This window comes from Parathielavia appendiculata, assembly GCF_033297405.1.
Source record: "Parathielavia appendiculata strain CBS 731.68 unplaced genomic scaffold N657scaffold_52, whole genome shotgun sequence".
NCBI lineage: Eukaryota > Fungi > Ascomycota > Sordariomycetes > Sordariales > Chaetomiaceae > Parathielavia > Parathielavia appendiculata.
The window spans coordinates 34,324-55,091 of NW_026944271.1; the positions used below are offsets into that span (position 1 = coordinate 34,324).

At 55.9% G+C, this 20,768-nt stretch overlaps 4 protein-coding genes across 4 annotated transcripts; 2 read left to right on the plus strand and 2 right to left on the minus strand.

The window, feature by feature from the left end:
* Positions 1-533: 533 nt before the first annotated feature.
* N657DRAFT_694528 (uncharacterized protein) lies at positions 534-5,998 on the minus strand. The gene is made up of 4 exons (XM_062797290.1): positions 4,578-5,998; positions 3,069-3,341; positions 1,604-1,702; positions 534-1,474 (listed from the first exon to the last, which is right to left on the minus strand). Exons 1-4 carry the CDS (start codon positions 5,949-5,951, stop codon positions 935-937), a joined length of 2,286 nt encoding a protein of 761 aa, XP_062642056.1. The 5' UTR covers positions 5,952-5,998; the 3' UTR covers positions 534-934.
* Positions 5,999-6,718: 720 nt separating this feature from the next.
* On the plus strand, positions 6,719-8,410 carry N657DRAFT_583924 (uncharacterized protein; the record flags this gene model as incomplete). Its single annotated transcript, XM_062789713.1, has 2 exons — positions 6,719-7,393; positions 7,457-8,410. The coding sequence occupies 2 exons, from the start codon at positions 6,719-6,721 to the stop codon at positions 8,408-8,410; spliced, it is 1,629 nt and encodes a 542-aa protein (XP_062642057.1).
* Positions 8,411-10,231: 1,821 nt separating this feature from the next.
* N657DRAFT_583922 (uncharacterized protein) lies at positions 10,232-12,348 on the minus strand (the record flags this gene model as incomplete). The annotated part of the gene is made up of 2 exons (XM_062789712.1): positions 10,232-11,879; positions 11,942-12,348. The coding sequence occupies 2 exons, from the start codon at positions 12,346-12,348 to the stop codon at positions 10,232-10,234; spliced, it is 2,055 nt and encodes a 684-aa protein (XP_062642058.1).
* Positions 12,349-12,611: 263 nt separating this feature from the next.
* On the plus strand, positions 12,612-13,679 carry N657DRAFT_403910 (uncharacterized protein). Its single transcript, XM_062787202.1, has one exon. It carries the CDS (start codon positions 12,736-12,738, stop codon positions 13,360-13,362), a length of 627 nt encoding a protein of 208 aa, XP_062642059.1. The 5' UTR covers positions 12,612-12,735; the 3' UTR covers positions 13,363-13,679.
* Positions 13,680-20,768: the final 7,089 nt, after the last annotated feature.

Sequence of the window (20,768 nt, forward strand, 5' to 3'; positions counted from 1 at the left end):
AGCAACAGGGGCTATAATTTCTCCTCGCCTACTTCCCCGCACCCGTTGAGAGGGAACCAGTGAAGGTGTGGCCCATGGTTTACGACGATTTGAGGCATCAATGGAACTAGCCCTGGATCGAACTGTGCAGGTGAGCCGTGAGGCCGCATGAAATTGGATAAGATACGTCAGAAAGTTGTCGGGGTCATTGTTTATTGCCGTCGGCCCGGCGAACCACCTGCAGCCAAGCAAACAGTATTGTTACCAATGCAAGCTCGCAATGTGCGGGGGAAGGAGCGTTGAAGTTCGGGGTTGTTCAGACTTGAGCCCGGCAAATAATAACCGCAACGGGAGGGCAGAGAGGAACAGGCTGGGAGGAGGTTTGGGGTTCCGGTTCCTTCCAGTTCAAGTTGACACACGTCATGACGGACACGAGGAATGCTACTTATTGCCTGCTCTTTGGACTTGATCTGTCATTTGCACCCTCTTCTTCACTCTCAACTTGCTTTGAACGGTACGAGTCCACAAACCGGGCCGATTTAAATCACCAACCGATCGAAAATCACTGGCATATATTTCACATCATCTGACTCACCTTCTAAATGACATTCACTTACCGAGATAAAAAAAAAAAAAAACCATAACTGTTACCTACAGTATTCAATCTCCCTTATCCATCTCAGGCTGCCTGCCTGATACCAGCTACCTTGGCTGAACACTTTCGCTCCTACCTCTCCTCCAGAGACGAGGCATCCTGGAAGGGATACTTGTGCGTCCGCCTATGGCTCCAAGTGTCTACTCGCCAAAAGGACATCTTAGGCGTCGAATGCGGGTTTTCAATCGAGATTTTGTCCGTGGTCAAACTTGTCAGCAAGTTGTCACCGGCTGGGGTTAAGTTCCAGACCGAACCGTACAACAGTGCCGCCGAAAATCCAATCTCTCCCGTGAAATGGAGTCAGTCCTTCCAGTCCATTTCGCCAGCATGGTCATGGGCCGACTCGTGGAAGAAGAGCATCTCAACCACGCTCATGGCCCTTTGGCTGACTTTTGAAGACCGGTCGCGGCGGAGGTTGGGACTCGTTATTGCCATCCCCTTCGTTGACCGCATCCTATCCAGCCCTGCCTGGGTCAGCCACGCCCCGCGACTTGAGCTTTTCCTTACGTTCGCTTGCCTCGCGGAGGGAGCTGCCTTTCCCGCGGTTTGGTCGTTAAGCCTCAGGTTGAGCAGTTGATCGGCGATCTGGGAAAGTTCTTGCTGGGTAGGCTTGCTGGGGGCCATGGCGCGACTAGGACCAGCGTCATCGACCCATCTTGGCTTCCTGGCACGTGCTCGAGATTGCCACCAGCTTTTGATGTGATTCACAGACTTCTCATCCTTCGCTCCGACGGCCTTGTCAAACTCTCCCCGAAACTCGTCTAGATTCTGCTTCGCCTTTTGCATAGCGATGCTGTGCTCCTTTGTCGGCCTTCGGTTGAACGAATGGGTAAACCGACCCTTAGATGTGTTAGCAAACTTTGTCAGGTCCGGAAAATCTTCCTCGATCACCTTTGTCAGTCGCTAAGACGAGTCATGGGTCTGGTCCACCCACATTTGTACAGCCCTTGTCATTTTCCCGCCACATACCTTCTCGAAGACGAGGCCGTTAAGGGGCGAGAAGATGCGCGGCCGCCAACTTGTGAGCTGTGATCGAACGTTCGCCCAGAGGGTTGCCTCCGCGATGGTCTTTAGAGTAAGCGGGGACAGATCCTTCTCTCGTTGTTACCTGTCTTTCGCGGCTCGTTAGATTTCGATAAGGATGTCGTCCAACTCGAGGATAGGAATCTTGTCGACCTCCAATGTTATCATGGCTATTTTTGCATGGGTGCACCCCAGGTGGACCAGCCAAAGAAAATGGTCGTCCTTGAGCTTGTCGCCTGGCCTCAGCTTAATCTCAAAGGGGTCTAAGGTAGACGGATTACTACCGCGTACAAAGTGTGCCCGCACGAGGGGGTTGGTGAATGCCTATTTTATAGAGCTTTTCTATGACGCTGGCCATGACCACCTCGTCGAACAGGACCCTCGGCTTTATTAGGGTTCCAAGATATTGAGTCGAGGTTCTCTCAAACTCCTTTCCTGATCGCATAAAGCTCCTTGTTTGCTCCCTGACCCGCTCGAGCAGAGAGATGACCACCCAATCTGAAAATGGCGAGATGGTCTTCCTCGAGCATGTGCGTGAGCAATAATACCCTGTGGAATCTATCATGGCGCGTGTACTCGTAGTAGCGACCTTGAGGGTCACTGATATGCTCCCATGAGTGGTCCATCCACTTATCCACGGCGGTGGCGAAGTAGGACGGATTCTCCCCCATCAGCCAAAGGTGCTTCTGGGCCTGTTCCAAGGCGGCCCTGGCTTACTTTTGAATGTTCTCGAGATCAATTACAAGTCAGGGCGCTCGGTATGGTCGTTGCAGTGCCAAAGAGAGCTTTCCTCTTCCTCATCGAGCTTGGAAAGGGGTTCGGACGCGGGCTGGGTGGGTATGCCGTCAGTCTCAAGATTGTGGTCTCATGAAGTTTTAGTGCGCAGCAGGCACCTAGAAACGAAAGTAATATGACCTGCATGTGCAACACGTGGACGCCGTCGCCGGTGGGAATGGCTTGATAGCGGCAGGTGGCCTTGACGTCTTCCCGTTTGAAAGTCCAGCTGCTGGCTCCATACTTCGTTTGACGCAACATCCGAGGACAGATCCATTCGGTATGGCACGAAGGTCCTTGGAAGCTACTGTAACCGGCTCTTGATTTGCAACATCTCGAGATCAAACGGCATAAACGCAAACGGCTCGTTCCGGCCGCGAGCGTTCAGGAGGTGCATATGGTGTCCCCCTTTAGACCTACTAGATCAGAGACCGTCATGTGCCGCTAAAGCCACTGATGGTTACCCTCGAAGCTCTTCTTTGTTGTCTTCCGTAGGAAGGCAAATCTGGGCGCCGTTCTATAGGAATAGTTTTCCACGCCTTTTCGCTCCCTTTCATTCTTCTTGGTCCAAGGCTTTCTGATGAGGTCGCGAACTTCTAAGAATTCGTTTCAGGTCGAGAAAGGTACAATAAATCACCTTCTTCTCCTTCAGTGCCAGGTTGCGTAGCCCCTCTTCAGTCCTTGGCTCATAGTTCAAATTGAAGGCTGATGCTAACGCTTGCGGATTGTCGATTATGTCCAGGAGCCACATATAGGCATTCTGCTCAGCAGTTGTCCAGTCGTAGAACGGCGTGCCAAGACCCGGCCGGCTGAGTTTGACATGGGGCCCAACCTTCTCGGCCCAGCTAGTGGCGTCGATAAGTGCGTTGGCGGCCGGCGGGAGTCGTACAGTCGGGACTCCGACGCGGCGCTGTGGACATTGTAGGTGAGCTTTTCGTTGTGTAGGTCTTCTAGAGATTAGTCTGCGGGACACGCTTGCCTTAATGTTCCGCCCCACTAAGAGGACTACTGATGAGTTTAAATACTCGTAACCAGGCTCGACGATGGCCTGCACCTTGAGGGAGAACAAGCCTGGGTCGTCCCCTGACGGACAACTGGTACTTCCTGTATAACCTCTAGGGTACAGGCGGTGTGAGTCGTGGTACCTAGAGTTGCCGTACCTATACAGGGCAAGTACTGGCATAACCGTAAAGACAAGCGATGCCGTCAGCTGCTGATTACTGGTGCCCAGCCGGACTCTTGCTTTCCAATTGTCCCATGTTTTAGATTTCGATGAGCTCAGCCTTAGTGAGGTAATCTCCAAGACCACTCAGTCCAGTCTTGACCTTGTCAAACGGGAACAGTTCGAGTCCCGGCCCCACTCCCATGAGAAAACAAAGGCGGATTGGCAAACATGGGTGGGACGCGGATATACAGATACTTCCGGATACGGCCAAGATACACTGGGACGATGTCACATCTCTGGGCCACAAAGAAAGTGACCAAACAACTGGTGTCTTGTGGTACACGGGCGATAAACTGAGAGAAAAGATGGTAAGTAGGAGGAGCAAGGTTGTCCAACTTGGAAAGATACCCTGTACCAGTTCAAGTGTCAACCGGGTTAGGCTTCCCAAGGTCACAGCAAGCGGACGTTGGGGACAGCGTCGAACAACAGTTGTCCACAGCCTACGAAGCCTAAGCCAAGAGCAAAACACTGAAGGTACCATGAAAGCTGTTCCACTGCCTTCGGCTCGTTTATTTTCCCACAACCCGTTACGCCATATTGTTCTCCGGTAAGATTCGGTGAGCAATATGTCGATTCCAAATATAGCCAAGGCACATGCCACCAGGCTTGTATCTGGGTCTCCAGAACAGCCAGGCATTCCCATCACCAGCCGCCAACAGGCTGCCACTCAGTCCCTCGAGTCAGGCGGAGTGGCGATCGGCATCTACAGCATCAGGTTGTGGTCCCAAGGAACAAGCTTCGAAAAGATCAGTACTGATCCTGGAGTGCGGCTGCTAAGAAGCCAGCTTTGGTCAACATTGAAGCAAGTTGGCCGATGCTTCCCTCGTGGGTGCCAGAAACCTCGAAACCGACAATCAGGCTCAGTCAGAACCTGCTTGCCCGATGGCATCACCTGCCCAGGTTGTTGACGATACTGCCCACCATGACGGCCACCTCTCTTTCCCAATGCTTCCCCGTGGCCTCTGCTTCCTTGCCCTTGCCCTTCCCTTTGGCTGCCGCAGCGACCGCGCTGGGCAGTTGACTGCCCTTGGCCACACAATCCTTGATGGCCTCCCCCACACTCTGCCGGTTCGTCTTCAAAGTTCGAGCAGAGACTCCTCCCTTGGCGACGATCTCCTGCACTCGGGGTGCCATACTACCCGCCATGGTTCGCCAGAAGTAGCTGGCAAGCGAACCCGTCTCCAGATGCGCCAACAGCGGCTGAAGCATGTTTCCACCCGCGTGCTGAGCCTGCTTTCCCTGCAACAGAGGATGCTCCGGCGCCTTGGTTGATTCCAACACCGCCTCCAGCGCCACCACATTCTGACATCTCGCGCTGACCTCAGCCAACGTCCTCTCCAAGCTTGGCAACGTCGCCAATGCCCTCGACAGCCCAGCGATACTACTTTGCAATGCGGACTTCAAGTAGACCTCCAATGCCTGCAGCATCCACGTCGGGGCCCACTTATCCCCACTCTTTCCCGGCACTGGGGTAAGGAGATACAATGCTGTCAGCGCAGACACTGTTCTCGCTTTCACCTCCTCCGACTGCGCAAAAGTCGCGGCCCCCGACGCACTCCCGACTGAAAACTCCCTCACGATCCTCTCGGCCGATTCCTTCACCGCCCTCTCTATTGGCATCACCACCCCCTCCCTCAACCCCCTCACGACCGTGACCTTATCCAACCCAAACCCCTCCGCCCCAGGCACCTCCGTACCAGCAAACATCTCCCTCAGCGCAAGCAGCGTATGCGCGCACCTTACCAACGCCCTGTGATCCACCCGCACGCGCGCGCTCGCAGCACTCGTCGTCGCCGTCGCGCCAACCGACCCCGCCAGCTCGGTATGCTGCGCCTCGAGCTGCCTCCCCAACTGCAGACACCGCCCCACGGCGCGGCCGAGCCGGAGCGTCGTCCACAGTCGCGACGCCACATTGCGCACCTCGTCCGCCTCGGCGTGCTTGTGCGTGACTTCGCGCTCGAGCTGGGCGTAGCTCTCGTTGAGGGCTGTGATTTGGGACTGGAGGGCGGTGAGGATGTTTGCGCTGGCGGCGGTCTGAGATTGCGTGTGTGTGAGTAAAGGGAGGGCGGAGCGGGTTGTGAGGAGGTCGATGTGGGAGTCGATTTCTTGGATGTCGAACAGGACTCGAGAGAGTGGGGTGGAGAGGTCGAGCGGGGTGTCGCTGGGGTTGTTGGTCGCCAGGACGAGGGTGTTGGCGAAGGAGGAGGGGGAGAACGACGGGTCAAGAAAGGCTTCGTAATCGATGTATGAGGGCTCGTCGGCGGCCGGCGCGGTCGGGGTCATTGGGGCGCTCATTGTGTCGATGATGGTTGTTAATTGTGATTTGTTGCACAAGCAATCCGAGACAACAAATCGATAGAAACTCTTGCAGTGCCGGCCGTGATTTTGGAGTGGGGCTACAGAGCTCCCGTCTCGGCATTTGCTGCCCGCAAGCCACTGGCGTTGCTAGTGTAGAAGTGAGATCATCTCCGTGCAGGGACACAGTATATGATGTCGTCATACTGTTACTTCCGGCAACACACAATGAGAGTCTGCTCCGTGAGGGAACTTCGGTATATCCTGCTGCCTGTCAACCCATCTACATTGGTTATATTCTAGCCCGATAACGCAATAACTTGCATGTCAGTCAACAGTTCAGAGTGACCTACCTTCGTCTTTTGCAGTCATGTTTGTCAGACCGTAGGGGTTGCTTAAACACAGTGCGACTTGGCGTATCTGGTCAATGGATCGATCCCACTGAGCGATTAAGCCAAAGTTTTCGGAAGCAGCGGGTGTTTGGGAATCCATCATCAGTTGTGTCGCACAGGACTGACTCGATTGATCTTGCGCGTCCCGGTTGCTTCCTAATACTCCTTGGATCGATAGGGCGACCGACAACCCGATGCTAGAGATGTGCTAATTTGACTGCGACGGCTTAGAGCGAGCGCAGTTGCTCAAGCTTGACCCAATTGTCCATGCCGATCTCGCATCCGCAATCTCAAGGTCGAAATTGACCCGCCATCCCCTTCATCCAGCAGACATCACAGCCCATCCGCTCGCTGTTTCGTCTCTGTCCTCCAAACATGGCGCTGCTCAGTGCCCGCGAGGCTCTGGCCTTTCCCGGCGGCGACAACTCGAGCGACACCATCATCAACGACGTCCACCTGAATCTGACCACCCTCTCACACTGGAACTACACGCTGTACTCCAACGGCTCGCTGTCTAATGGGTCGTGGTGCCTCCTCGCCTTCCGGCCATACATGCCGTCATACGTGCTCCCGAACGGCACCTTTCTGAACGTGACATGGTGCTGGACGCCCACCAAACCCATCGACGTCCGCGGCGGCGTCGCGGTCGGGTACGCCGTCTTGTTCGGCATCGCCCTCGTCCTGACTCTCGTCGCCCTAAACAAGCACGGGAGGCTCCATCTTCCCGTCGAGAAGCGCTTCTACCCAATCGGAAGGAGATGGCAGTGGTACTGGGGCTCCTGGGTGTGCGCCACTGCAATGATCAGCCTAATCACCAGCATCGATGTTGACCGCTACTTCCTGCCCGAACTGCCCGTCATTCTGAGCAGCTTCTTCTGGTATCTAATGCAAATGGGCACCGTTGCCCTTGTCTGGGAGGCCGTGCGCCATTGGGGAAGCTGGATGGAGCGCCAGTTCATCGACCCGGACCCGTTTACCCTACGGGATGACGACAGGCGGTCCAAGGTCGAGTTCTACCTGCCCTTGCTCTTCTACCTGTTCCTCTGGCTGGTATGCCTGCTCTAGAACTTAGAATCCTCCTTTGTCAACTGCTGACCATCTTCCGTGCCCTAGAATTTCTTCATGATCGTTCCCCGGAATTGGGAACCCGTCCAACACCAACGCTACCCGCAACAGACACTGAATGATGCTGCACCCACTGCGACAGACTCCCGCTTCAAGGCCGGCGCCTTTCTGCTCGCCGTCTGTTGGCTGATAACCGTCTACTCGCTGCGCCACTCGATCAAATACTACTGCCCCCGCAACCGAGGCATCTTCAACCGCATCACTGGCTTCTTCCGATACACGCCCCTCCGTTTTATGCTCATCATACCCCTGGTCGCTGCTCTCGTGACGTACCAAGTCCTAGTGGCTTTCCGTTTTGAATACAGCCCGCTCAAGGTCGGAGGCTTGGATGCCGCCATCTTCGCCGGCGGCTACACCCCATCCCTCCTCATCGTTTACATCCAGGCCGTCTTTGGCTTCATCAACCCAAACGAAGACCTCGAGCTGCAGCGTCAGCGCCGCGTACGCCACCAAGCGCTTGATCGTGAAATGGGCATCGTCTACAAACCTTCCTGGTGGCGCCGCGTCAATGGAGAAGTCCTCGACCCCAATGCGAGCATGCGCGACCGCTTGCTGCGCAATGTTCGCGAAGTACAGGGGAACAAGCGGCCTGCACCAGGCACCGAGATACCCGCGAACGCAGCGGATGGGGCTGCTGACGTCGAGATGACGCCCGTCTCGCCCGCACTCACCAGCCCTCGGCCTCCCGGCCCACACTCAGAGCGCTACAGAGGGCGATCCGATAGGACACGGCAGCAGGCCGCGATAGATCGTGTCGCGGGCCTCCCATTGGCCCAGCGCGAGGAGCTGATGATGGATGGCCCGCCACCACCTTCGTACACGGAAACCTTGAGCACGGGCCCGAGCCCGCAAGTCCCGGGTGCGGCGAGAAGCATAAGCGCTCAGTCGTCGGCGTCTACCAACCAGCCACCGCAGCAGATCAGGAGTATGCTGGACGTGTGAGCTGGCAGGGGAAGTAACCAGGATTTGGCTAGGCATTACGTATCGTTCACCTCCCTCGCAGCTCCTCGTAGCGGTGGCCAGAAACCACAGGAACTGGTTACAAGAGGGAGCAGATTCCGCGCGCGGATTGCGACCGAACCGGTCCAGCAGACTGGCTCGCGGACCGGGCTCAATAAACCAACATCAACGGTCTCTCGAGCGATCCCAAGCACTGCATGTATCACATCACCGCGCCAAAGAAGGGCGTATGGGTGCAGAAGCCCGCAACGATACAACTCCGACCTACATGAGAAACGGTCTGGCGTAAAGTTCGCCACACCATATCCGCAGCATGGAAACGACCCGTGGCTCGGCCGTTGCCGGTCTTCGGACTGGATACGCCATTGAAGTCTTATGTTCGACCATCGCTGCCCAACGTAAAAGGGGTAACTTGCTATGTGGAACTCAGCCCCATGTACCTGGCTATACAACATGGACGATAGAATTTTTGGATTGTTCATTCTAATCTTCAGCCCTGCATCCGTTGGCTATGCCACCTATCACCGCGTTCTTCACCATCTTCACATCCAGCCAAGGCAAAGCCGATAGCTACGCTTGCCACTTGATAGTAGCACGTCGTGTGGACAGTCACACACATATACCGGTGGTCAAGCCTTGTCATCTCTCCTTGCTTCATCGGATTGTGTGCAGTGTGGCAGAGCATTTACTACGCATGCTTGATTCAAAAGAACAGTGCGACCTAACCCAACCCAACCCAATCCCGAACCCGACAACCCAGAAACCCAATCTCACCCAGTGCAACCTGCTCCAGACACCGCAGCCCATCCCAACTGGCCGAACTCGGTAAGCTCCCTCATTCCCTCGCGGGTATCCAAGACTCTGTGCTCATCACTTACGGCGGCTCGGATGACATGGTCCATGTGAAGACTCCTCGCATATACAGCAGCCGAGGACACACAAAACACCGGACAGGACCCAATCTCTCCCCATCGCCGATCTTCCTTCTCGCAAACCTCTGAGCGTGGTGCAGAGGTGACGGTGAATATTTGCAGAAAGCGGGCTCAAAACAGGGGGGGGTGAAGCTCCCGAGTTAACGCGCCCATTCCGTCATCCGGCTTTCCATTGTATTCTGCTCGCCCTGGCCGTGTATGTGGCATCGTGTCGTGCCAATGCCCCCTGTCCCATAGGCCATGCTCACCCAACTTCAAATGAAAGAATTCCCAGCTCAGAAAATGCACCACGCAAACCCCCCACCACCACCCCTCTTCGGGGGCTATGACCCCCACGCCTCCGAATTGAGGAAACGACTCGCAAATCAAAACACAATGCGCCACCCGTCCGAGTAGGTCGGGTCAAGAGAGAGGGTATCGTGATCCCCACGCCCTGGGTCTGTACCATCGTTTCGTCGTCGTCATCAGGAGAACCAAAAGGAAAACGAAAACAAGGGAGGAAAAAGTCGTAAGATGAACATGGCATCGCATACTAACAGTTCACCAACCAAGGCAACGAAAAAGCCAAAAACCAAAGACAAATCCAATCTAGAAAAAACTCCAAGTACCAAAGCGCATCGTGTTCCACCCGTTCCAAAAACCCCAGCTTAGGAAATCCCCAGAGATTGATCATGCAGCGAGAAAGTAGATGTCGAAAAGAGGGTATCTCATGCCTGAGCGAGTGATCGTCAATGTGTATCCCAAAAAGCGAAACATAAGTTGCAAATGAACCGCAGCGAGTGGTGAGAGGTAGCGACGCAACGATGCGAAGCGCAAAGCCCCAGCATGAGTCGAGTAGGATGAAAAACAGATTTTAAGCCGCGCGATGGGGTCAGTATGCCGTTGCGACAGGCCCCTGGCCAGTAGCCACGGCGACAAGCGCCTCAAGGCGCTTCATCGACTCGGGGCTCCCGGCCTGCTGATGATTCGGAGGGCGCTCGGGGATCCGCTCCATGCGCTCCATTCTCTCGACCCGCTCCATCCGTTCCACCGGAGGCGGCCCGGGTTGCTGCTGCTGCTGGTGCAACACGGGCGGCTGTTCGCGGGCTGGGAAACCCTGAAACGAGCTGATGTTGGGGTGGACAATCCGGTCTACATGGGGCCGTCCTTCGTGAATGGTCTCGCCGGCCGGGTGCGCGGCTAGCGGCCCGTTGTACCATCCGTGCCGTCGGTATTCGCGGGGGTTGCTGAAGGAAGGCGCAGACACGGTGTGCTGATGGCGGAGACCGAGGTAGCTGGGAGGAACGTTTGCCGGCGCCACCGGCGGGGGCGGAGCCGGCACGGTCTTCACCTCAGGTTCGAACCTAACCCGCGTTTGCTCGGCGCGGGCAAAAAGTGCCTGGTTGGCTTCGTTGGCCCACGCGCCTGCGCTATCCCGCGGCGGAGTGTTGATGTCCAACCTGGTCAATCCGCGATGCAAGTTCACATCCCACTGAGGGGCAAGACCGCGCCGATCGTCCCCGCCAAACTCTGAGTTTGGCACGACTAGAGGCGGTGGTGGTCTGCGAACTTCGGAATCGACCATCATTGGGGAAGGGTTGCGCGGCGGCGGAAGAGGGGCAATCTCGTCGAAGGACTCAATACCAGGGAGCCGCAGCGGCGGTTGCTGGCTGACGGAATTCGGAGTGCGTGGTGTGACAGTGTCCGGGGGGAACTCGGAGGGTGTGATGACCTGGCTGAGCCTGCTTGCTCCATTGTAGTCGCGTGTGTCAGGGTGCCAGGTGCGCCTGCGCCATGCTTCGTCATTTGCCGACGAAAAGGATTCCCGCCTGGACCATGTCGACGTTGATGCCGTGGGCGACGCCAGTAAACTGCCTTGGGAGGGTGAGAATGTTCCCGCAGTAGATGAGTTGAGCGATGGGGTGCCAAAGGGTGGACCCCTCAGGCCAAGCCCATGTGGCGACTGGAACGGGTTACCGCCAGACGGGACGCTCAATCGACGGCCAGGGGTTCTCGAACCAGCATACATGCTATGCGGTCGCGAATGGGACGGGCTGGGCGACATGACAGTACCCCAGCGGGGGCTGTTCTGGCCGGTGGAGAACGTCGCTGAAGTTGGCGTGCTGAAGTCGCCCGGGGACGGTGGTCTGTAAAACTGCCCATCAGACCCACGCAATGACTCGAGCGGCAGACGGGCTCGGGGATCCGCCATGACGAGGGGCGGGGGCCTGCGACGGGAATCGGTACCACCGTAGCCGGAAGCTATTGAGCTCACGCTTGTGATACTCGACGTGGACAACGACTTTGAATGCCCTCGTCCTCCCGGCCCAATACTGCCCGATGTCGATGCTCTGGCCCTCCCGGGCTGGCGCACTCTTTCTGTCCTGATCTGCCTTTGAAACCGCGTGCCCGTAGCCGCAAGCGAGTCCAGGGGAATGTCTTCGTTGATGTGTACGGTTTGGGCATGCTGCCGCAAATTATCGAGGCGCGAGAAGCGCCGAGAGCAGTGGCATTGGAAGGGACGTTCGCCCGTGTGTTTCCTACCGACAAGGCAATTTGTCAGCCATCCGGCCTTGCTGGGGAATCGAGCTTGTTGCATTACCTGATATGGCGAGCCAGGTGCTCGCTTCTGGTGAAACTAAGATTGCATGGCGGATAATCGGTGCAGTAGAACCTCTGCGACTTCTTTTTCTTGGATTTTGTGCCGTCCGCGTTGACGGTTTCTTCCTCGTCTGAAGCAGCACCGTCGTCCACGGCATGTGCATCCCCATCCGAATCGTCCATGTCTACGTCATCGGGCTCCTTGGATGTCCTCGAATGCTGTGAGTGTTCTCTCTTCCGCGCGGGCGTCGTGGGTTCGGGGACCTGCACCGATTCGGGAAACGGCGAGGTTGGCAAAGGCCTCTGTGACGCGAGCGCGCCGGCGCCGAAGCTCGCCCGGGTGGGTGTCGCGGCCTCGTCCTGGGGTTCTGTCGGTCGGGCCGGGGCAGTCGTCGGTCGTGGCGTCATCGCTGTCGTTGAGGTGTCTTCGCTGGCAGGCTCTGGCGCCAGTAACGGGTTGTTGACTGGACGGAATGCTGCAGCCATCGCGCGGACGGGCGGAAGAGGAGGAGAAGCCGTTGGCGAGGGTTTGTCAAACAGGGGGTGAAGGGTGTATTATGGCTGGACAACCTGGCGAGGCTGAGGAGATCAAGCCCGGTCGCTGCAGGGGCAGGTGCGGGGGCGGGGGCGTCTGAAAATGATTGCGACGACGCAAAGGGGTAGACAAAGCGATCGGGGTCCGGAGAGAACCTCCTATCCAGCCGAGCGGTGCCTGTCTCGAGATTATTGCGGAAATGGGCTGGGCAAAGTGTTTGTCGTACCGTTGGGCTTGGAAAAAAAGATGGCGAGGGCCGGATGGAGCCAGTGCTTCCACGTCTTCTGGGCCCGCGGTGGGGAATCATGCGACGTTACAGGTACGGCGGTAACAGTACAGGCTGCAGGGAAAATAGAAGCAAAATCGATCACAGCAGAAGCGCAGTTGTGTACGCCCGCGATTGCGCTGTCAGCAAATCAGCAAGAATTGGAAGGGAACTCGAAGCAGGCGTAGCAGCAAGGAAATGCGCCACAGGCCCGAAGGTTCCTTCCCGCTGCTTTACTTCGCAAGACACCTCAGCAACGCTGTGGCGAAGAGTGCAAACGCAGGGGATGCGACAGCTCGAGGAACGGCGAGGAGTTGCGTCCAGTCTGACGGCGGGATCCCGTCGGCTTGGAGCCAAGGAACCGGCCAACCACAGCTGGGCTGTAGATTTGGGATTTGCGAACGTGTGGTGTCGCTGTACACTACTGTATGCAGTGTGTGTCTTGGATCAAGGAGAGATCTCGGTCCGCATGGCATGCCGGCTTTTTGTTGGCTCGTCGGGCTTGCTTTTAGCTCGCCCTTGCGGGCGAAGTGCTGACCCGGCAGGCCAACCAGTGTGCCTGGATCCCGAGGAGGCTGGCTGCCTGGCGTGGTGCAGCCCATGCGATGTCTTCCCAGATTAGTCGCTCCAAATGCAGGTTCGGCGGCACAGGCGATGAATCAGCCGCAAAAGTTGCTGTGGAATGTGTCTGTTCTGTTGTTCGCAAGCTTTTGTGCAGGGCCACCGACGAAAATCTGTGCGACGGTTGGGTTTAAGAGCTGCTAAAGCTGTTCAAGTAGCGTTGGATAGCCATTGAATGCTCGACGGGAGGTTATCGGCGGGGCTTCCATCTGATTCAGGCGCACCTCTCGCTCGATGCTCGATGATCGATGACTCGACCTCGAGTGAACAAGGAACTTTACAAGAGCTGCCGACGGAAGGCGGGGCGCTGGCAAGGTTGACCCTGACAACCAGTCCAACGTTAGCGGAAGCTGTTGGAAGGCTAGAGAGGCAGGCACCATTCAACGCCCTTGGCCTCTTGAAAAGGCAAACCGTTCCCAGAGACACACTTTGATCAGCCGTCCCGGGACCGATGTCAGCAACCCTTCCTCGTCCGGGATGAGCTGTCTTGAGAGCTCTCAGAATCTACCGGTATCTAATAAGTAGTAAGGTATCGTCGTTTCACGCTTGCGAGCGGCCTACTAGTGATAGCAAGATGGCGCAAGGAGAGCATCACAACCGTGATTGTTCTAACCAACGGTCGGCTGCCCCAGAGGATGAAAGCAGCAACCTCAAGTGGCTTCATTAAGGTACGGTACCTCCACTTAGTCCGCGCTACAGAGCTTTTAACACCACAACACTATCCGGGAGGCGTCGGAGCAGACGAATTGGGGGATCAAACTCACTCGGCATGGTACCGTCATTTGTCATACAGGTATTGTGAAGGTTGCCTCACAGCGGCGACAATCGGTACCTGGGCTGCTGGATGCACATCGGTCGGGTACCTGAACGTCGCCCCTCCCTGTGCGGGGTCAGCGGGCCACCCAGCGCCCCATGAGCATCTCGTTCCGAGAGCGGTATTCAACTGTGATGGCATGAAAGCTGTCAACTCTCCAACGACGAAACTGCGTATTATTTAAGTATGACAAGCGAATTTGTCTGCTACAAAACATAATATCGATCGCGGTAGCATTTGGGTTCGCGGGTTGGAATGTTCATCGACATGCAGTCTTGATTGAACCTGCGCCTGAACATTGCGTCATTGTAGGGGCTGAGGAGTCCACATCCGGATGGCAACATGGGGGGGTGAGTAAACCCTCCGGAGCTCTGATTCGGTGGACTTCTGGTAGCACCGCTGTTCTCCGACGCTCGCCGGTACTATACATTCGAGCTTGACGCCTTCAGCACGTATACAGAAGAATGAGCTCACTTCGGTACCCAAGTTGCCTAGGTCGGACGCAAGTTGCCTAGGTCGGACGCAAGTTGCCTAGGTCGGACTTGGTGTCCAGACCGCCGGTGTTGACCGCCTTCCAGTTCCTTGCACGACATGCAAAGGTGAGCGCACAGCCATAGGACCACCTCGGGCGACGAGAACGACGGGCCCGTCGGAATGCATCGTCTGGCTGCATTTCAAGTTTTACCACAGCGCACAGACTATCCACATCAAACAGAAAACCTACGACGTGGCCGCACGAAGCGGAGCCATCTGTTTGGGCCAGCACTTCGTGAACCTGACTGCTCATGTTCCACCGACAACCTTCGCTGGAGCCTTTCTCCCCTTTGGTGGTGGCCGGCAGTGACTGCCAAGCACACCGCATTCGGCGCACACCCTCCGTCCCTAGATATTCCGGTGGGCCGGGAACAGAGCTCTATGGATTGTCGTGGTTTTGGTCTCCTGACCAGTTCGCCTCGCCACCCGCCAGCTCAGGGAAGCTCCTACATCCTGGGAGGTTAGGGTTAGCAAAGGCCAACTGAGCTCCGATATTCCTTCGCCGAGGATCCTTCGTACATGGTGGGGGTACAGGAGTCAGGACCTAGCCCCACATGCGCCAACCCGAGACAAGCCGCCCGACCGGCTGTCCGGCCTTCCCGCAACAATCTGGCGGATATTAGAGCTGACGAGCCCTATACTCACCTCCGTCGTTGTGAGCATTCGGAATTCTCACGCAGACTTGGATCGTGATGATGCCTCCATGACTGTCTCAGCAACCAACTGGGGTTCCGATGGAGGTCGGAAGGCCGGTGGATTGCCTGCTTCTTGCTGATGCGGTCCAGGTAACTCGACGGACCGAGCTATCAGAGGCGGTAGTCGAGCGGATGATCTTTACATTCCCGTAGGGGTCAGAAGTCTCCGGCCACACCGCATTTCCCCAGCCATCAACGTTTTTATATACCCAGGACACATCTAGCCATATCTTACAGGCAAGGTTTGCAGCAAATTTAATAGCATCAGATTGACCGTCAGATACAACGCTTCAATATTTTATATGCCACCATCTGGCCTTCTTGACAGCGCGCAGTCGGGGCGGCATACCCCTGACCAGCCTGTCAATCCGGGCCTTGTCTATAGATAGCCCACCACGCCTCCCACAGGCATCTGGTGAATTCTTCGATATCCAGCTCGTTCTTTTTAAATCCTCTACGTCATGGAACATCCTTTCTCATATTCCTTTTATGAGTGGCTAAGACATGTTCAATCGGGTTCAAATATGAGACTATACGCGGGCCATTCAATCCAAGAAATTTGACGGGCTTGAATTTACTCTTCCGTCGAGGTACAGACGTAAATCTTTGCATTGTCTTGTTGAAAATGGCGAGTTGAATCGTAAAGGGTAGAGGACCTTCTATAAGAGCCTTTTGGTAAGATCTTACAGTATTGTCACGGGCATTGGCCGTGCCAGGGTTAGGGTCGCAGTCCTGTAGAGCTGGCAAGCCCAGTGGTGGGGGCTTGTCAGTCGTTAGTGCGCAGCCCTTCTGCAGGGTTTCCTTGAGGGCTGCACCCTGCCCACAGTTTGGTTCCTCGTGCAACCACACCAATACTAGAGGATACGCAAGTTCAGTCCCTGTGCCCCGTCACAAGTATATCGTCGCTTTAGGGTACTCTCATCTCTCTCCATTACAAACCACTCGCTCCTCCCTCTGTCCTAGATCATTCCCCATACTATAATCGAGATCGTTACCTTCATATATAGCCGGAGGTTGACGAATCGTTTATCGAACTTCTCAGAAGGAAAACGGAACACCTAGGCGGTCGGATTCGAGGTGTTGTAGGAAGACTCGTCTAAGAACATATTCTAGATAGTAAGCAGGGCTCCACATGGGGCAAACTTTCAATGACAAACCCTTGCCCGGCCTGTGCATTTGCTCATATCTGGTGCGCACCCCAACTCTGTCGACGCGCCGTGACTTGCTCGCTGGTTTCTTGGCTTGTAGTACCCGATGCCTTATAGCCACCAAGTGCATTGGTGAGTGCGTTGATAAACATGATTCCCGGCTGTCAAATGCTACGAACGGAGCCCCATGTTCTCTGTATGCATACCGGGGTCATCTAACAGGTGCAACGCCTTCTCAGCGGAGATGCGGTCTTGTGGCCGGAACCGCATCAGTCCCTGGATAATGGGAAGAAGAGGCTCCTTGACATACTTCCCGAATCTGTGGTTCAGCCTAGATTGTCTCGGCATTCGGTCTGTTGGAAACGGCATGTCAGGCCAGGTAACGCCCTCGGAACAAGCAACCGGGAGTGTCACGGAACCATAGTAGGTCTGGGAAGATAACTGCGTTGCTCTATGAAGAGGAAAGGAAGCTATGGATGGATGAACCTGAAGCTAAGTGCAATGTGCCACGTGACCTAGGGATCGGCGGTCCAGTGCCGTGACAGTACTCCCCCTCCCAAGCCGGTTTGTCCTCAAACCGAAGAAGTAATCCCCATATCATGTGTTTCGTGGCCTCCGTCGCGGCCTCTTTGGCGCGGGGGGTTTCTCAACCCAAGTCGGGGGCCCGGGCTTCTTGGGGTTCAGCTCGTGAAACTGCAGGAGGGCGCGGTCGCAGCCTCTCAAGCATTCTTCGGGTTCCCATGTTGGTTTATCGTGGTACTTCCACTTGATCTGGTAAGTCAGACCATGCTTCTCAATGTCTTCATCGTGAACGTCCAGGATACGCTCGAACTGCCATCTTTCCTCGATATTGCCGTCGTCATCTCGATGAGCGATGCGGCCAGCGATATTACGTCGCTCCGCGGCGTTAAGTCGCGCTTGGCCAGGAATCTGTTCGGGTTGCCAGAGGCGGACTTTCGAAGTATGAAAGCTCTTGTTAACGCGAATGTGGTCGGGGAGGTCGATGACAACGGCGCCCCTATAGACTGCCAGCACCGGGAACGGCCCATCCCAGTTGTCATCCCACTTCTTCTTAGGTCTATTGGTCTTCATGTTTTCCAAACTCACCATGACCATGTCGTTGACCTTGAACGTTACAGCCTCGTCCCGTTTACTGTTGGCATTGTCCTCATACCGTTGCTGTGAAATCTTGGCCAGAGCTTTGAGTTGAGTAAGAATGCGTTCGAATCGTCCGGCAACGGCGTCCGCACGGAGGAATTCCTTCTTGGCGTGGGCTGGGAGTGCGGATGGCACAGGCCCCGGGGGTTCGATGCCGAGGCGCGGGTTGAATCCATAGTTTGCGAAAAACGGCGAAACCCCTGTAGTTTCATTGACTTGGTTGTTGGCAGCGAATTCGGCGAGGGGGAGCCAGTCCACCCAGTCGTCCTGAGTGAAGCTGACGTAACCGCGAAGATACTTGTTCATAGCGGCGTTGATGCTCTCCGTCTGGCCGTCTGTCTCGGGGTGAAAAGCTGAGCTCGGGCGAAGGGCGACCTTCAGGCGGTGGCTGAGCCGGCGCCAGAAGTCGGAGACAAAGGATGGGCCGCGGTCAGAAATGATGGTCTCTGGAGCGCCATGTAAGCGGTAGACATGGTGCAAGAAGACTTCAACCAGCTCGTCTGTGTCGAGCGAGGTGACTGCGACCAAGTGTCGCATTTTCGTGAGCCTGTCAACTACTGCGAAGATGTAGCGATAAGTCTTGCCGTTGCGCTTGCATTCGGGCAAGTCGACCATGTGGTCTATGGAAATATCCGTCCATGGCCGGGCTGGGAGCTCTAGGGGCTTGAGGAAACCTGGGGGCGCGGAACGGGGAGTTTTCGTTCGAAAACATAGAGCGCAGTCGCGCACGAACGTGGCAGTGAATTGTGAGATCCCGGGCCACCAGTAGGTGCGATTCAGCAAGTCTAGGGTTTTGACTCGGCCCGGGTGGCCTGCTGGGCCGCTGCTGTGAGTCCGGTGTACCACTTCAAGTCGCAGCTCGGGGGCGTCGGGAACGAACAGCCGATTTCGGAAATAGATCAAGCCATCCACGATTGAGCATTCAGACTTGTCGCAACGGAGAATTTTTCGGATCGCCTTGGGCCAGCGGCGCGTAGTGCGATCTTTGTTTCGCTCGCCTCGTTCTCGCAAAGCGGCGAGCATTTGTTGCGTGAGTGAATCTTCGGCGTAGCCCTGGCGGATTAACTCATCAATTGATTTCTGCTCTGGCTCGGGATCCATGGCGGCAACAAACTCCAAGTCGCCTTCCAGGCGAGATGCACGCAGTAGTTCTTCCAGGATGGTCGGGTCGACCTTTTCAGGCGGCAGCATCACTTGCTCGCGGTGTTTCAAGCGCTCGTCGTCAGCGCCGGCGGGCTTCACGCCGGGCAATCTGCTGAGCGCATCAGGAATCGTGGCCTTGGCTCCAGGGCGATAGGTGATGACGAAATTGAACTGAGACAAAAACTCGGCCCAACGGACTTGCCGCTGGTTCAACTGCTTCGTCGTCATGAAGGTCTGCAGGTTCTTGTGGTCCGTGACAATTTCGAAGGCTTCCTCGGTACCTTGCAGCTCTGGACGCCACTCTTCAAGCGCCTTGACAATAGCCAAGAGTTCTTTGTCATAGATCTCGTAATTGCACTCCGGGGCTGTGTGTTTGGATGAGAAAAAGGCGACGGGGCGGAGCTTGCCATCATCATCCTTCTGGTAAAGGACTCCGCCGGACGCCCAGTTTGAGGCGTCTGTCTCGACCACTGTCTTCTTGGTGTAGTCATAGTAGGCGAGGACTGGTGCTGTGGAAAACGCCGTCTTGAGTTTCTCAAACGCTGCTGCTTGGTCTAGGCCCCAGGTCCAGGCGGTGCCTTTCTTCAAGAGGCGAGTCATCGGCTCGATTACTGATGAGTATCCCTCAATGAAACGTCGGTAAAAATTGGCGAAGCCGAGGAACTGTTGAAGCTCCTTCACCGAGGTCGGGTCCTTCCAGATCTGGATCGCTTCAACTTTATCAGGGTCCATCGTCATTCCGTCAGTGGAAATGATTAGGCCAAGGTACTTGGTCTTTGTCGTGTAGAATTCCGACTTGTTGATGTCGATCTGTAGTCCTGCCGTGCCTAGGCGTCGGATAATTTCATCAACATGGCGGGTGTGCTCAGCTCGAGTCTCGGAGAAAACAAGGACATCGTCCAGGTAAGCTGTGCAGTAGACATCCAGGGCGTCATGGAGCACATGATTGATATAGTTCTGGAACGTAGCTGGTGCGTTACAGAGGCCGAATGGTGTGACAAGCATCTCGAAAAGGCCGAAACGGGTGATGAACGCCGTGAGCCATTCGTGGCCTTCGGCTACGCGGATGCGATTGAAAGCAGCAATAACGTCAAGTTTAGTGTAGAACTTGGCGCCGCATAGTGCATCCAGTGTCTCGCGGATCAGTGGCAATGGGTATCTGTTCTTGATCGTCACCTCATTGAGGCCTCTGTAGTCGTGGCAAATACGCACGCCGCCACCGGGTTTGGCGGCAAGCAGGAGCGGTGCAGCGGCTGGGGAGGTTGACTCGCGGATAAAGCCCTTGTCAAGCATCTCGTCAATCCATTTCTTGATGCAGCGGAGCTCGGCTGGCGAAAATGGCCGGTTCTTGAAGTACGGGGCTTGCTTGCCGGGCATGATCTCGATTCTATGGTCCCAGGGTCGATGGGGTGGGAGTGATTCAGCGTTCTTTGTCAGGAAGTGCTCGACGTGGTGGCGGAACTCAGGTGGCAGCTGTTTCAGAACAACTTCTCGGGTGACAGGTGCTTTGCTCTCTAGAAACTTTTGAACGTCCTCGTCGACGATCTTGCGGCGGAGGAGTTCAGAGCCAGAGGCCAGGTTCTCCTCCAGGAAGTCGTGAAAGTACTCGGGCATCACTTTCTTTGCCTCGTCCAATGTGTAGTCTCCTTCGACGAGGCGGCGATAAGCCGTTTCGGAGAGTTGTGGCAGCTCAATTGGCCTTATAGGGAGCTCAGAGAGAGCTTGACAATTCTCTTCTTGATCAGATATTTTGTTCAGCTCGGCCATATGGATCCTCATGACCTGGACGCCTTTTTGCTTGCAAAACTGAGCGAAATTCAAGCCGCGGACGCAGCGAATGTCGTCAGTCTTGGGGCGCTCTACTGACTGCGTGTCTGGCTGGCTGACACGGCTCGGCCGGCTGTTGGGAGCGGGC

Coding starts and splice junctions, on each gene's coding strand:
- N657DRAFT_403910 (XM_062787202.1), top strand. CDS start 12,736: ATGGAGCCAGTGCTTCCACGTCTTCTGGGCCCGCGGTGGGGAATCATG.
- N657DRAFT_694528 (XM_062797290.1), bottom strand. CDS start 5,951: ATGAGCGCCCCAATGACCCCGACCGCGCCGGCCGCCGACGAGCCCTCA. Junction 1,703..3,068: donor TGGCACTGAAGGAGAAGAAG/GTGATTTATTGT, acceptor CTTACTCTAAAG/ACCATCGCGGAGGCAACCCT. Junction 1,475..1,603: donor ACGGCCTCGTCTTCGAGAAG/GTATGTGGCGGG, acceptor AACACATCTAAG/GGTCGGTTTACCCATTCGTT.